The sequence below is a fragment of the Mobula birostris genome, chromosome 1 (genome assembly GCF_030028105.1).
Source record: "Mobula birostris isolate sMobBir1 chromosome 1, sMobBir1.hap1, whole genome shotgun sequence".
In the NCBI taxonomy this organism is placed as follows: Eukaryota; Metazoa; Chordata; class Chondrichthyes; order Myliobatiformes; family Myliobatidae; genus Mobula; species Mobula birostris.
The window spans coordinates 76326554-76343752 of record NC_092370.1 but is presented as its reverse complement, the minus strand read 5'-3'; the positions used below and the strand labels follow the sequence as shown (position 1 = coordinate 76343752).

The window sequence follows — 17199 nt, the reverse complement described above, 5'->3', positions numbered from 1 at the left end:
ATTGTGCTCCGATTCACTCTGTGATAACGCCAACCACTTCCAATAGTACATGAAGGGAGCACCAAGGGTCGAGGGTCCAAGGACCCCTGAAGGTGGCAGCACAGGTAAAGGTGGTGAAGGAAGCACCTGAGAATAGTTACCTACGTTAGTTGGGGGATAGAATATAGGGGCAGAGAAGTTAAGTTATAATATTGCAAATGCTGTGAATCTGGTGGTCCAGAGGAATGGTCTCAAGCCTGAATGTACTGTAAATTGGTAAATAAATGGGTTTATCATTGCCACCTTTACTGAGGGGCAGTGAAGAACTTGTCTTGCAGACCCTCCAAACAGATCAATTCAGTACGCAGTGCATTTGATTAGTGCAAGAGAAAGCAATAACAGAATGCTGTATAAAATGTTACAGAGAACATACAGTGCAGACAGACAATAAGGCCTTGACAAATTAGATTGTTAAGTCAAGTCCACCTTACTGCATTAGGGGGCCATTCACTAGTCACAACAGTGAGGTAGGAGCTGTGCTTGAGCTTGTTGGTATGTGTCTTCTGCCCAGTGGGAAGGTGGAGAAGAAAGAATGTCTGGGGTGGATGGGAACTTTGATTTTGCTCACTCCTTTACCAATGCAGCAAGAATTATAGACAGGGCCCATGGAGGTGAGGCTGGTTTCCGTGATGTGCTGAACTATGTCCATGAGCCTCTGCAGTTCCCTCCACCGATGCTGCCTGACCGTTGAGTTCCTCCAGCAGCTTCTATGTTGATTGAGGTTATAGTATAAGTTTATAAGACGTTGGTCAAGCCACTGTTGGAGTGTTGTGTATAGGTCAGGTTGCCGCACTGTAGGAAGGATGATGAGTGACCAGGGCAGGGCAGCAGATCTTATCTTTCAGCCTGGCTGTCCATAGCATGCAGGGCAGAACACTTGCACTGCTGGTGATTTCCATTTCAGGGTTTGGGATATGGCTGTGCCTTCACTTGCATCTGACTGTAGTGTTAAAGTCACTGTTGGAGGTTTACGTATGTCAGAAGGTCAATCCCAGGAGGAGGCCATTCAGCCCTTCAGTATCATGGCTGATCGGATTTTGAACATGTCTCTAGTTTTCTGCCATTTTTATTTATTCATTTACGGGATGTGGGAGTCGCCAGCTAAGCCAGCATTTATTGCCCATCCCTAGTTGCCCTTGAGAAGGTGGTGATGAGCTGCCGCCTTGAACCGCAGCAGTCCCTGAGATGTAGGTACACCCACAGTGCTGTTAGAGAGGGAATTCCATGATTTTGACCCAGCAACAATGAAGGAACAGCAATATGTTTCCAAGACAGGATGGTGAGTGACTTGGAGGGAGATTTCCAAGTGGTGGTGTTCCCAGGTATCTGCCGTTCTTGTCCTTCTAGATGGTATTGGTCATAGATCTGGAAGGTGTACCTTGTAATCTTGGTCAACAGATCAAAGGCCCATCATCTGCCTTGCCACTCTTGGACAAAGAATTCCGAAGATTCTTGATGCTCCGGGAGAAGAAATTTCTTGTCACCTTAATCGTGTTCTCCTAATTCAAGATACCTTCCAGAATTTACTTTGTCAATACCCCTCAGAATCTTATAGGCACAATCTACTTGCTCGTTCTCCAGATAGCAACTTCTTCATGTACTTCACTTGTGCCACAGCTGCTTTTAAAGATGCTTTCAGGAGAGGTTGGACCACCTTGAGTTGTTTTCCCAGGAATGGCTGAGGGGAGACCCGACAGATGCCTATAAAATTGTGAGAGGCATCAACAGTGTACATAGCCAATATCTTTTTCCCAGGGTCAAAATGTCTAAAACCAGATGCTGTGCATTTAAGGTGAGGGGGGAGGGGTAAGCTCAAAGCTGATGTGTGGTGCAAGTTTTATTTCAAGTGGTGTGGTCAGGATAACACTCCCGGGGTGGTGCTAGGGGCAGAAACGAGAGTCGTGTTTTTGGGGGTCTTGGGTAGGCATATGAAAATGGTGGGATCGTATGTGCAGACAGTGGGGATTAGGCATCATTAGCTTACCCCTAATGCAGCTTTTTGAAGCAAATGAATGGTGGGGCTGTTGCCGCACAATAAATCCTGGGACCCCCCGGGAGCACTGAGGGTCAGAGGGGCCTCAGTGTAAAAGGTCCCTCCAGAGAGCAGCACAGGTGGATATAATGGATTGTTACATACGTTATCGATGGCAGAGAATGTGGCAGATGGAACTTAACTTGGACAAGTGTGAAGTGATGCACTTTGGGAAGTGCAGGGGACAGAATGCTGAGCCGTGGGCAGTGTTGTAGAACAGAGAGATCTAGGAATACAAGTCCATAGGTCCCTGACAGTGGTCAAACAGGTAGACAGCATGGTCAAGCGTTAGGACATCACGTTAAAACTCTACAAAATGTTGGTGAGACTCCAGCTGGAAGATTGTCTGTGGTTCTGGTTGCCTTAATGGAAGGGTGTGATTAAGATAGTGGGGGTATAGAAAAGATTCACAGGGATCTTACTGGGACTGTTTTCTCTGGAGTGTAGGAAGCTGAGGAGTGACCTTATAGAGGTCATGAGGAGCACAGATAACATGGATTGTCAATCTTTTTCCCAGGGTAGTAGAGTCTAAAACAGAGGGAAAAGAGTGAAGGTGGAAAAGGAAAAATTTAATAAAGAATCTGAGGGGTAATTATTTTCAATCAAAGGATAGCGAGTAAATGGGACAAACTGCCATAAGAAGTGTTAGAGTTGGGTACAATTAACTTTAAAAAATATTTTAGTATTTTAATTTTTAGGGGAGATTAAGAGGAATATGGACCAAATACAGATAAATGGGACTAGTTCGGGAAGATACCTTGGCCAGTATCGATGAATTAGGCTAACGGGCCTGTCTGTTCTGTGTAACCCATGATGTGGTTACACTGGAAAGGGTGATGAGATTCACCAGGATGTTACCCAGGAAGGAGTATTTAGTTAGGAGGAGAGACTGAATGGACTTGGGTTTGTTTTCTCTGGAGTGTAGGAGGTTGAGGAGAACTTTTTAGAGCTGTACAAATCCTGAGTGGCATAGATAGGGTAGATAGTGGGGAACTTCTCTGCTTTGAAGAAACAGACAGCATGAAGTTGGTGGACTTGAGGATAACATAGAAGGTTGCCGTAGGTTGCAAATGGACACTAATGGGATGCAGAGCTGGGCTGACAAGTGACAGATGAAGTCCAGTCCAGAAAAGCATGAAGTGATACACTTTGGAAAGTCAAGTTGGAAGGCAAAGTACAAAGTTAATGGTCTGTTCCACCTTATCGCCTGCCCGTCATGTAGAGTTTGATGTTCAAACGTGATTTGTTTTGAAGCGTAGATGGAAGGGCAGCGGTATGCTGAGGACCAGTTGCTTTACCAGGCTCGGAATGGAGACTTGACTGGAATCAGACAGTTACTGGAAGAATGCAAAGATGGAAAGGTGACTCTCAATATCAACTGTAAAGGTGAGTTTTCCTAAAACACCATCTTATTCCTCACCCTGTCATGTCCGTTCTTTACTTATGATTTATTATTATAATTGCAAGTAGTTGTTGATGAATGTGGGAGGTCATGAACAGTGTGGTCCGAGGGGAGGCCATTCAGCCCAGGCTCATCATGTTGGTACGTCCAAAAGTTTTCTAGGCTTTGCAATTACATGGTTGGACCAGTACGGATTATTAATGTTCACCCCTCTGCACCTGAAGCTCTCAATCTCATCAATGCTGATAGAGACAGAAACGTACATTGCCCCACTTTCTGATGTCAGTGACCAGCTCTTTATTTTGGCTGACGTTGTGGGAAAGGTTGTTGATATGGTACCATGTCATTAAGCACTCCGTCTCCTTGCTGTACTCTGATTCATCGATATTTGGGATATAGTCCACGATTTTTGTACCATCTGCAAACTTGTAGATGGAGTTAGATCAGAATTTTGACATGGAGGTGTGAGCATACAGAGAGTAGATTAGCGGGATGAGGACGAGGCCTTGTGCAGCACTGGTGTTTAAAATAATCATGGCGAAGGTGTTGCTGCCTATCCTTATCAATTTGCAGTCTGTTGGTCGGGAACTAATAAGGAACTGAGAGAGGGTTATTCTCCCATCAACACACTTTTTCTTCTCTATGGCTGGTGGGTCACATCCGGTGTGGAACAAGAAGCCTTTCATGTAGTGAGATGATAGAAGAACTGAACAAAACCCTCTAGCTCTCAGATGTGAGATTTCTCTTGATCTCTTGGCCTGCAGCCAACTTGGAGAGTTCTAGATTCCCACTGGGATGTCTAAGAGGAAAGAATTCTGGAATCCCGCTTTCTGATGTCACCTGTGGCTGGTGGGTCTGGGGGGGAATGGTAGTGTGGTGGTTCTGTTGAAGTTATTGAATCACGCAGCATAGAAGCAGGCTCCTTGGCCCTCCGTGTCCATGACAACTATCTGGGCCAGTTACTGGACAAACAAACGAGTCCTAGGCCATCGATCCAGGGCATGGGTCTGAATCCCCTCAGAACAGTTGGAGGGGGTTAAATCTGAGTAACGAAAGCTGGATTTTAATTTATGTTGTCTAATTAATCAACCGATCTGCATGTCTTTGGGCTGAGGATGGAAACCCATGCAGTTGCAGGGAGATTGTGTAAACCCCACACAGACAGCACTGGTGGTCAGGCACAAAATCAGATCCCTGGAGTGTCAGCTGGATGTTACAACTGCTGTCACCCCCTCTCCTCTGCTCCAAAAAGGCAAATTCAGGCAATCCAATAGTTGCTTGTGGCTACATTTTTCCATTCCAAAAAAACATCCTGATAAATTTCCTTTGCACCCTGACCAGTGCAACTAGATCCACCTTATAGTGTGGTGACCAGAACTGTATAAAATGCTCAAACTGTGCTCCACTGAGGCCCTCATTTGTTGTCCTGAAATGCAAAACCTCGTACTTGGACAAATTAAACTTCATTACCCATTCCTCAGCCCATTTGACCAGCTGATCAAGATCCCCCTCTAAATCCTGCTTTTATGTTCTCTTGTTATTGGACCTGTCTCAACCACTTCCTCTGGCAGCTCACTCCATGTACTCGCTATCCTTTGTGTGTTTAACAAAAAAGGTTGCCTCTGAAGTTCCTATTTACTCTGATCCCTCTCATCTTAAAACAAATGCCCTCTGGTTCTTGATTCTCTAACCCTGAGAAAAAGACACTGCAAATTCACCCGATATATGCCCTTCATGATTTTATGCAAGTCTATTAGATCACCTGTCTTGTCTCATAGAGTCAGACAGCTTGAAAAGAGGCACTCCTGCCCGAATCGTCCACACCAACTGTGTTGCCCAGCAAACTCATCCCATCTGCCCACATTTGGCCCATAGACCTCTAAAACTCTCCTATACATGTACTTACCTCAATGCCTTTTAAATGTTGCTATTGTGCCCAGTTCGACCACTACTTCTGGCAAAAGTTCCCCCTGAACTCGCTTTAAAATCTTTGGCCACTGATGTTAAACCTATGCAGCTTTTGTTATAGCACCTCCCCCTTTCTGGGGAAAAGACTATGTACTTTTACCCACATGATCTTACACTCCAAGGAATAAAAGAGTGGTGGGCATATGCAAAGAGCAGCCAGGTGAGGTGGTAGAGGTAAGTACAATAGCATTTAAAGGTAATTTGGGCAGGTACTTGGATAGGAAAGATTTAGAGGGATTAAGGGGTAATTTCAGATGGGATTAGTTTGGATGGGCATCTTGGTTGGTATAGATTATTTGGGCTGAAGGGCTTGAGAATGCTGTATGAGTCTGAGAGAGCAATAAAAAGGTGTACTGAGAATGTTGGGATGTTGAAGGGAACCAGAAACTTTGGTTCAGAGTCTGTGTCTGAGCTGTAAGTGCTTCTGTAGTATTCACACAAGGTGGATTTCTCAAACAGACGCACAAATAGACACATAGAGCATTGTGTGGGTTTCCTCTCGGTACTCCGGTTTCCTCCAACATCCTAAAGACGTACAGCTTGGTAGGTTTATTGGTCACGTGGGTATAATTGGGCCAGAAGAGCCTGTTAATGTGCTGTGTATCTAAGTAAACAAAATCTCTTCCTCCTGATGTAGCTGTTAAGGCTGATTTATACTTGTGCGTATGGGCTATGCCGTAGGCCTGATTTATACTTTTGCCTAGCCCTATGCCGTAGCGAGCATGTGTAGTTGTGTCTGCGTCACTCTGCAATTCACCGCCAAAACGTTAGTTGGCGGTGGAGTTTCTACGCCACTGTGTTGAGTTTCTTCGTGAGAGACATGGATGAGGAAGTGCATTTGAAATATTTTTGGATGTCGGCAGGTAGATTTGACGATTTGGTTCATCGTCTCCAACCATTTATTTCGCATCAGTGTACAGACATGGCGGAGAAAAGCAACTGGAAATGTGTATGAGGAAATGCGATGCTACCAAGCGAACCAATCACAATTGTTGTGGTCTGCGTCGCCACGATGCGTGAGTTACATTTTTGGGGAGGTGCATGCCACCCTATGGCGTAAGGTACAGCGTAGGGCACGCAATACCTATGGCGTACATTTGACGCACAAGTATAAATCAGCCTTTACTCCAAAGCGGTGTTGTGGGGAAATAGTTAACCAATTGTTGTGTTTTAGGTCAGAGCAAGTCTAACTTTGGCTGGGCACCACTGCACTTGGCCTGTTATTTTGGACATAAAGACGTGGTGGAGGAATTATTAAAGGTAGGTTTTGATGTGCATTAATTGATTTAAGTTCGAGATTTCACATGAAGGACATTATGACTGCTCATAAGTGGATATTTAATTGTGTTTTTTTTTGCTAAAAATGTGCAAGTATTGTTAAAGTTTGCATTATTAGTGATGTCGCATTCTGTCCAGATACTGAAGCTCCTTCCATTTTCTTGGATCTGATTGAAAAAGAGAAGGTGCAGAAAATAATTAATAACCTTTGGAATTACAGGATGGAAGTAAGTGTTCACATTGTACATAGGAAAGGAGAAAAAGGCCATCAGGGGCAGCTTCTTCACACAGAGGGTGCTGCGTATTTGGTTGAGCTGAGCACATTGGCAACATTTAAAAGCCGTTTAGAGAAGGGCATGGATAGGAGAGGTTCAGAAAGCTATGGGCCAAATGCAGGCAGGTGGGACTTGTTGACTGGGCAACAGTTAGGCTGAAAGACCTATCTCCATGCTGTATAACTCTATGGTTGTAACAGCACAGAATAAGAGCATGCCCACAATGCCAAATTAAACAAAGTCCCTCCTGCCTTCATTCCCTGCATATTCCCATGTGTATCCAAATGACTCATAAACAGCACTATTGTTCTGCTGAGAATTAGTTATTACTCAGAGAGGAGGCTGTTTGGCCCCTTGACTCTGTGCTTCCTTTCAGTGTGTCATCTAAGAAACAGCGAGCTTGGAATTGATTTATTATTATAACGTGAACCGAGGTGCAATGGGCAGCTTGTCTTGCATACTGTATGCACAGTGCATTGAGGTAGAACAAGGTAAAACAATAGTGCAGAATAAAATGTAACAGCTACGGAGAAAGTGTAGTGCAAGGTAGATAAGTTTCGAAGTCACAATGAGGCGTACTGTGAAGTCAGGAGTCCAACTTATCGCACTGGGGACCGTTCAGTAGTCTTATAACACCGGGTTAGAAACCATGAGGTATGAGCTTTCAGTGTTTTGTATCTTCTGTCCAATGGAAGAAGTGAGAAGACAGAATGTCTGGGATGGGTGGGTTCTTTGATTATGCTGATTGCTTTATCAAGGCCGTGACAATTATTAACCATAAAAGGGAGGCAGATTTTCATGATGTGCTGAGCTGCGACCACGAGTCCCCAGTTTCTTGTGGTCACTGGCAGAATAGTTGCCGTACCAAGCTGCGATACATCCACCTAGAATGCTTTCTAAAGGCTCAAAAGTTCATTTTATTATCAAAGTATGAATGCAGAAATTAATTCTGAGCTTCATCTTCTCCAGATAGCCATAAAATATAGAAGAACCATGAGAGTTGTTGAAACCCCCTCCTGCACAAAAAAGAAAAAGAAACAAGATTCTGAAACCCCAAACCCCACCCCCAACCCCTCCTTCGCACAATGTGCAGTGATAAAAGTTGGTGAGAGTTGACAGAGATACGTCAAATTTCTTTTGCCTCCTGAGGAAGTAGAAGTGTTGGTGAGCTTTCTTGGATGCAATATCAATCTGGTTGGACCAAGACAGCAGTTGGCGATGTTTATTCCTAGTCATCACTCACAAAAGGAAAAAATACTCCTCATCTCTGTCTGAAATAGGTGAGCCATTGCTCTGAAATGGCCCCTGGTTAAGGAAACAACTTCTCAGCATCCTCTCTGTTAATCTGCCTCAATTTGGTATTTCATTGTGATCACTTCTCAATCTTAAACTCCGAACCAACTGCTTCCACCACCACCCTGAGTAACCCAGGCACCTACTATACTCCGCATTTTAAAAAAAACCTTGCCCCTTGTGACCTTTAAACTTCCTCCCTCTGACCTTAAAAGGGTGTCCTGTGGTGTTTGACATTTCTACCTTGGGAGCAGATTTTGACTGTCTATCTGTGCTTCACTAATCTGTGTGGGTGCAACCTGCTCAGTCTGTCTTCAAGTCTTCATCCTCCAACACCTTTCCTCATACTGCCTTCAATATAAGTATGTACTTGAATTTGTGGACCAGAACTGCTTAAGAATCGGATTTATTATTACTGACATATGACTGTACGCAGATTTCCAGTGCAATCTCAATAGCGCCCAGTCAAGTTGCATCAGGCATTCTCTGCTTTTGTCCTTCGTCTCCCTTGTGATACAGACCATGTTCTGTTATCCTTGCTTAGCTGTGTGCTGACCCTTTGTGTGTCATCCACCAGAGCTCTCAGATCCCATTATGTCGCCACGTTTTGTTGTCTCACTGCAGGCAAGTAATAACTTTCCATTAGTGAGAAAAGATGAACTTTATTTGGCACATGCACATTGCAACATAGAGTGCAATGTGTCATTAGAGTCAATGACCAACACAGTCCGAGCAGTTGCTGGCGCAGCTCGCGAGTGCCATCATATTTCCAGTGCCAACGTAGCATACCACAACTCGCTAACCTTAACCTATACGACTTTGGAACGCTGGGGCACCCAGAAAAAACCCATGATGTCAGAGGGGGAGTGTAAAAGCTCCTTTCAGACAGTGCAGGAATTAAACCCTGATCATGGCCATCATAAAGCGTTGCTCTAACGCCATGCTGCTCTGCCACCCTTTCTCTCTTCCAGCTCACGCATTGCCATATTAAACCTCATCCTTTAGCTATCTACCCACTCAAAATAACATGCCTATATCCTATATGCTCTTCAAAGAGCATCACATAAGAAGAAAGTAACCAGGAGCAGGAGTAGGCCACCTGGCTCGTTGGGCCTGCTCAGACATTCAATAAGATCATGGCTAATCTGGCCATGGACTCAAATCCACCTACCGGCCTTTTTCCCCATAACCCTTCTATGCATTCTCCTGCTATGCAAAAATCTATCAAACTCTTTCTTAAATATATTTAAATATTATATATATTTTATATTTTCTCAGATATTTTCCTTAAATATATTTAATGAGGTAGCCTCTACTGCTTCCCTGGGAAGAAAATTTACAGATTCTCCTCATCTCCAACCTAAATCTACTCACCCAAATCCTGAGGCTCTGTCCCCTAGTTCTCATCTCACCTGCCAGTAGATACAACTTTTCTGACTATCTTATCCACCTCTTCCCTAATTTTATATGTTTCTATAAAATTCTTCTGAATTCCAGAGAGAATAGTCCCAGGCAACTCAATCTCTTCTCATAGCTAGCACCCTCCGCCCCTCACCTCTGGAATCACTGGAGGCCGGGGCCGAGGAAAGACCTGATTGATGTTGGTAAAATTATGAGAGGCATACGGTAGACAGTCAGAGTCCTTTCCCCGTATCAGACATTAAACAACATGTTTTTAGGGTTAGAGGAGGATGTTTAATGATAACATGTTTTTTACACAGAGAGTTGTATGTCCATGGAATGGGTTACCAGGAGTAGTTAGTGGCAGCAGCTAGTTTGTTAGGGTTTAAGATGAATAGGAAGAGAGAAATACGAGTGATACATAGGGTAAGGATATTTCATATAAATTGACATAGTTCGGCACAACATCATGGGCCGATTGACCTGTCCCGTGCTGTATTCTTCTATGTTCCGTTCCCCTCCTCCTCGTAGGAGGGGAGGGAAGAGAAGTGGAGTTGGGAGACAATGGAATTAGGAAGCAGATAATGAGAACAGCTTATAATCACTCCTCCTATCAGACAGAAGGTACAAAAGCCTGCAATCATTTCCCACCAGGTGAAAGGATAACTTCTATCCCACTCTTATAGACTCTTGACTGAACCTCCTGTGCATTAAGGTGGACCCTTTGTGCCTTCCTCACACTTATCTTTGGATCATCATCAAATTTGACTCCAGTGCAGTTAGTCCCAGTATGTAAAACTGGCTGCGTCCTGCTCCAGGAAGCGACAAATCAGCTGGCAGCTTGGTGTTGGTGATCCTGGTGGTGAGTGCTAGGTAAAACTGAAATGTTCACCAGTTTGTTGTGTTACTGGCAGGCCGGTGCAGATGTGAACGTGGTGAATGACGTTGGGGACACACCTCTTCACCGGGCATCCTTCACTGGCAGAAAGGTGAGCGAGAATTTTTGCAAAACCACCACTGATATTGTTCAATATCAGCTACTGCTGTTTTAGTGATTTGATTTATTATTGTCACTTGTACTGATGAACAGTAAACAAAAACTGTGTGTTGCATTCCATCCATACAGATCGCTTCAGTGATGGGTTAGGAGTGAAAGGTGTGAAATTTAAGGGGAACATGAGGGGAAATTTCACTCGGGGTAGTGGGAGTGTGGAATAAGCTGCCAGTACAAGTGATGAATGTGAGGTTGTGTTCAGTGTTTAAGAAAAGTTTGGATAGGTAGGGGAATTTGCATGGACCAGATGGACCGAAGGGCCTGTTTTTGTGCTGTTCTTCTCTATGACTCATGTTTAGAAAAGGTAGTGAGCTAGTATTTATGGGTTCAATGTACATTCAGAAATCAGGTGGCAGAGGAGAAGAAGCTGTTCCTGAACAGTTGAGTTTATGCCTTCAGGTTTCTGTACCTCCTTCTTGGTAGCAGTGAGAAGAGTGCATGTCCTGGGTGGTGGGGCTCTTCAATTATGGATGTAGGCAAACGGTATGGTGCATTACAATGATGAGATAGTTTGTGAGGTCAGGAGTCTGTTTTATCGGAATTGGGACTGTCTAATAGTCTTATAACACAGGGATAGAAGCTGTCCGTGAGTCTGGTGGTATTTGGGGGGAGAAGTGAGTATGTCTGGCTCCAATGTTATTTGTAGTCTCCTAATATCCCAATTGGTGGCGGGATACAAATGTACAAACTGGGCACAGGGGAGTGAGTGTCACTTAGTCCCTCGGGATTGTACAAAGTGGGCACAGGGGAGGGAATGTCACTCAATCCCTTGGGATTGTACAAAATGGGCACAAGGGAGGGAATGTCACTCAATCCCTGGGGATTGTACAAAGTGGGCACAGGAGAGTGAGCGTCACTCAGTCCCTCGGTTTTGTACAAAGTGAGCACGGGAGTGAGTGTCACTCAGTCCCTCGGGATTGTACAAACTGGGGGAAGGAGGGTCACTTGGTCCCTCAGGTTTGGTTTCACCAGACCATAGAACCTTCTTCCAGCTGACTTTGGAGTCTTCTGGCAAACTCTAGCCAAAATTTCCTGGAGCTTTTTTCAACAGTGGCTTTCTCTTTGCCACTGCCCCACAAAGTTGCAACTGCTGAAGCACCCAGGCAACAGTTGTTGTATGCACAGTCTGTCGCAGCTCAACCACTGAAGCTTGTAACTCCTCCAGGTTGCCATGGGTCTCTTGGTGACCTCCCTCCCTGCACAGTCACTCAGTTTTTAAAGATGGCCTGTTCTCAGCAGCTGTGTCATATTCTTTCTGTTTCTTGGTGATACACTTAACTGCATTCTAAGGGATATTCAGTGACTTGGAAATTTTCTTGTATCCACCTTCTGATGTGCTTTTTGTGGAGTTGCATGGAGTGTTCTTTTGTCCTCATGGTGTAGTTTTGGTCAAGATACTGACTCACCAGCAGTTGGACCTTCCAGCAACAGGAGTATTATTACTGCAATCAGTTGAAACACCTTGACTGCACACAGGTGATCTCCATTTAACTAATTATATGAATCCTATAACCAACTGGCTGCACCAGTGATGATTTGGTGTGTTATATTAAAGGAGGTGAATACTTATGCAATCAATTATTTTGTGTTTTATATTTGTAATTAATTTAGTTCACTTTGTTGAGATTTACCTTCACTTTGACACAAAAGAGTCTTTTTCTGTTGATCATTGTCAAAAAAAGCCAAATTACATCTACTGTGATTCAGTGTTGTAAAACAATAAAACATGAAAACTTCCATGGGGGGGGGGTGAATACTTTTTATAGGCTCTGTGTGTGTATTCTGAGGTACTTTGAAAACACACATTTCCACGGTTCTTTGAAGGACAGAGGTCCAAAGATGCTAACACTTGCTTGTCATAACCCAAGAGATTCTGCAGCTATTGAAAATTTTGAGCACATGTACAAACAGTACTAGAGGATATCAGCAGGTCAGGCAGCATCTGTGGAGGGGAATAAACAGTCGACGTTTCGGATTGGGACACTTCAGGAATGTTCGTCTCTGCCACAAATGGACGACTCCCACACCTGTGTTCAGAATGCCATCATCGCTTTTTTTAAAATAATCTTCACCTTGTTTTCAAGTTCATCAATACGACATGGACATTTCCCTTGGTAGTATCTACAGGAGGTTCAAAGGTCAAAGTAAATTTATTATCAAAGTACGTATATATCAGCATGATTCGTTTTCTTGCAGGATTTCATAGCAAAAAAAAATGAATTACAATAGAATCAATGAAAAATTCATGTAAAGACTGACAACCACTCTACAAAAAATACATTGTGCAAATTTGAAAAAAAATACTGAGAACATGATTTGTCGAGTCGTTAGAAGTGAGTCCATAGGCTATGGAATTAGTTCAGAGTTGAGGTGAGTGAAGTTATTCATGCTGGTTCAGGATTCTGATGGTTGAAGGGTATTAACCGTTCCTGAACCTGGTGGTGTGGGATCCAAGGCTCCTCGTACCTTTTGCCTGGTGGCAGCAGCGAGAAGAGAGCATGGCCTAGATGGTGGTGTCTTTGCTGATGGATGGTGCTTTCCTGTGTCAGCTCTCCTTGTAGGTGTGCTCAACGTGCTTCAGGCATTGCCTCAATAAGGCAACATCCATCATCAAAGATCCCCATCGTCCAGACCATGCCATCTTCGGGCAGGAGGTACAGAAGCTTGAAGTCCCACACCACCGGGTTCCAGCTCGCTACTTCCCTGTGACAATTTGGTTCTTGAAGCAACCAGCACAACCCTAAGTAGCACGCACACAAAATGCTGGAGGAACTCGGCAGGTCAGGCAGCATCTATGGAAAGGAATAAACAGTCAACATTTCAGGTTGAGTCTCTTCAGGACTGGAAAAGACGAAGAAGCAGCCAGAATATGAATGTGGAGAAGGGAAAGGAGCACAAGCTAGATAATGATAGATAAAGCAAATATACAGAGGGGGGGTGGGATGAAGTGAGAAGCTGGGCGGTGATAGGCGGAAAACATAAATGAGTGGAGAATAAGTAATCTGTTAGGAGAGGAGAGTGTGGGAGAAAAGGGAAAGAGGAGGAGCACTGGGGGGAGGTGATATGCAGGTGAGGACAGAAGATTTAAGGCAGGAGCCAGAGTTAGGAATGGAAGAAGAGGGGAGGGGGAGAAATGACTGGATGTTTGAGAAACCGATGTTCGTGCCATCAGGTTGGAGGCTACCCAGACAGAATGAGTTGTTGCTCCTACAGTCTGAGAGTTGGCTCATCATGGCAGTAGAGGAGGCCATCAACTGACATGTTGGAATGGGAGTGGGGGCTGGAATTTAAATGGTTGGCCACTGGGAAATCCTGCTACCTCAGTATAGCAACAGCATGACCACTAAGCATCACAATGGATTTTGTATTTTTTTGTCTTAGTTGTTCTTTCTTGTAAATTTTGCATAATTTATGTTGATTTATGCTTTTCTTGTGAATGCTGCTTTACTGATGTTACGTGCCTGTGATGATGCCAGTAAGTTTTTAAATTGCACCCGTGCACACATGTACTATATGTGTGCATATGACAATAAATTCACCTTTGACTCTAAAAATGCCTCCATGGTCCTGTCTCCTCTTCCTCCCTGTCAATCTTTGCCAACCCCAGAGTCTCACTGTTTCATCAGATTCCACAAGGCACGTTCTCATTCAGTGTGGCCCTAACTTCCTCCAGTAGCCAGACCTTCATCTGTTCCCCATCTCCTGCACCTTGTTCCTCTCTGGGGACACTTCTTTAAAACAACAGCTTGGTTTAAAGCCCAACAGCTTTAGTATCAAATACAATCCAACAGTTCACTGTGGCACCAAGTATTACGCCTTACTGAACTGTCCTTGCTGGAATGTAGTCCAGGGTCTTAAACACAAGAGATTCTGCAGATCTGGAAATCTAGAGCAACACACACAAACTGCTAATGGAACCCAGCAGGCCAGGTAGTATCTATAGAGGGGACTAAACAGTCAACTTCATCAGGACTGGAAAGGAATGGGCCTGAAGCTGGAATAAGAAGGTAGTTGGAGGGAGAGAAGTACATGCTGGCAGGTGATAGGTGAGACCAGGTGAGGGGGAAGTGGGTGGGTGGGGAAGGGGGAATGACAGAAACAGCTGGGAGGTGAGAGTTGGAAGGGGTAGTGGATGGAAGACAAAGGAATCTAATAGGAGAGGATAGTAGACGGACAGAAGGAAGGTAAGGAAGAGGGGAACCACAGAGAGGTAAAAGGCAGGTGAGCAGAAGAGAATGGGTAAGAGAGTAACCAACATTAGCAATGGCAAACGAGAGGAAGAGGGAGAAATTACCAGATGTTAGAGAAATTGATGGTGGTGCCATCAGGTTGGAGGCTACCCAGAGGCATATGAGGTGTTGCTGGAAGCAGGTGTAGGCTGTTGTTGGGTACATTTGTTACCATTCTCCTGCCTTCTACAACACTGAGGGAAACCATTTGGTCAATTGTCTCTTTACTGCTCAAGAGAAAGAGCTACCCAGTCTTAGCCCGTCCTCCAGCATGAAGTTACATTTAGAGAGACATAGAGCCATAGAGTACAGCAAGAAACAGGACCTTCGGCCCATCTAGTCCATGTCGAAACCATTTATTCTGCCTACTCACAACGACCTGCACTGGGACCATAGCCCTCCATATCCCGACTAGCCATGTACCTGTCCAAACTTAAACGTTGAAATCGAGCTCGTATGGATTACTTGTGATGGCAGCTCATTCCACACTCTCATGAGTGAAGAAGTTTCCCCTCATGTTCCTCTTAAAATTCTCACCTTTCACCCTTAATCCATGATCTTTGGTTGTAGTCCCACAACTTCAGTGGGGAAAAAGCCTGCTTGCATTTGCCCTACCTATATCTTTCATAATTTTGTATACCTCTATGAAATCTCTTCTCAGTCTTCTACATTCCAAAGAATAAAGTCCTAACCTATTCAATCTTTCCTTATAACTCAGGTCCTCCAGACCTGGCAACATCCTTGTAAATTTTCTCAGTACTCTTTCAACCTTATTGACATCTTTTCCATAGGTAGGTGACCAAAACTGCAACAATACTCCAAATACACAAATGTCTTGTCCAATGTAACATCCCATCTTTTGTACTCAGTACTTTGACTTATGAAGGCCAATGTGCCAAAAACTTTCTTTAAGACCCTGTCTACTTGTGATGCCACTTTCAATGAATTACGGACCTGTATTCCCAGATCCCTCTTCTACCATTCCTCAGTGCCCTACCATTCACTGTGCAAAACCTACCCTGGTTGGTCCTACGGAAGTGCAAAACCTCATGTGTCTGCATTAATTTCCATCGGCCATTTTTCAAGTTGATGCAGATCCCTCTGCAAGCCATGATAGACCAGAAGACATAGAGCAGAATTAGGCCATCTCACCCATTGAGTCTGCTGTGTCATTCAATCATGGCTGATCCTTTTTTTTTTCTCCTCTTCAACCCCAGTTCCTGGCCTTCTCCCTGTAACCTTTGATGCCATGTCCAATCAAGAACCTATCAATCTCTGCCTTAAATACACCCAACAACCTGGCTTCCACAGCTGCATGTGGCAACAGATTCCACAAATTCACCACCCTTTGGCTAAAGAAATTTCTCTGCATCTCTGTTTTGAAAGGATGTCCCTCAATCCTAAGTTTGTGCCCTCTTGTCCTAGACTCTCCCACCATGGGAAATATCTTTTCCAATTCTACTCTGTCTAGGCCTTTCAACATTTGAAAGGTTTCAATGCGATCCCCCCCCTTATCCTTCTGAATTCCAATGAGTACAGACCCAGAGCCATCAAACGTTCCTCATATTGTAACCCTTTCATTCCTGGAATCATCCTTGTGAACCTCCTCTGGATCCTTTCCAATGCCAGCACATCTTTTCTAAGATGAGGGGCCCAAAACTGTTCACAATACTCAAGGTGAGGCCTCACCAGTGTCTTATAAAGCCTCAGCATCACATCCTGCTCATGTATTCTAGACCTCTTGAAATGAATGCTAATATGGCATTTGCCTTCCTCATCACCGACTCAGTCTGCAAGTTAACCTTCAGGGTGTTCTGCACAAGGACTCCCAAGTCCCTCTGCATCTGAGATTCCTGTATTTTCTCCCCGTTTAGAAAATAGTCCGCACATTTATTACTACTACCAAAGTGTGTGACCATGCATTTTCCAACATTATATTTCATTTGCCACTTTCTTGCCCATTCTAATTCATTCTGCATCCTACCTGTTAACCTTAACACTACCTACCCCTCCACCAATCTTCGTATGATAGCCTTCCTCACTGTCCACTACACCTCCAATCTTCATGGTATCCGTAAATTTGCTGATCCATTTTACCACAGATCATCCAGATTATTTAAACCAGGACGATACACATCTAACATAAAGTGACTGCAGCAGAGCGCAGCTCCCCTTCTGTGTGTTATGTGATCCAGACTCAACAATGAATTCAATGGTTTAAGATTAAT

General features: G+C 44.2%; 1 protein-coding gene across 4 annotated transcripts in view; it reads left to right on the top strand.

Annotated features, from left to right (window-relative positions):
- LOC140197511 (oxysterol-binding protein-related protein 1-like) overlaps nt 1-17199 on the top strand; it is a 344662-nt gene that overhangs the window by 11293 nt on the left and 316170 nt on the right. For 3 of the 4 annotated variants that reach the window (XM_072257540.1, XM_072257558.1, XM_072257530.1), the window contains exons 3-5: nt 3331-3457; nt 6616-6701; nt 10603-10677. In XM_072257540.1, the coding sequence (XP_072113641.1) occupies nt 3331-3457; nt 6616-6701; nt 10603-10677 (288 nt within the window). Of the gene's footprint in view, nt 1-3325; nt 3458-6615; nt 6702-10602; nt 10678-17199 lie in introns of all 4 variants that reach the window. The other variant, XM_072257549.1, reaches the window with a different exon arrangement.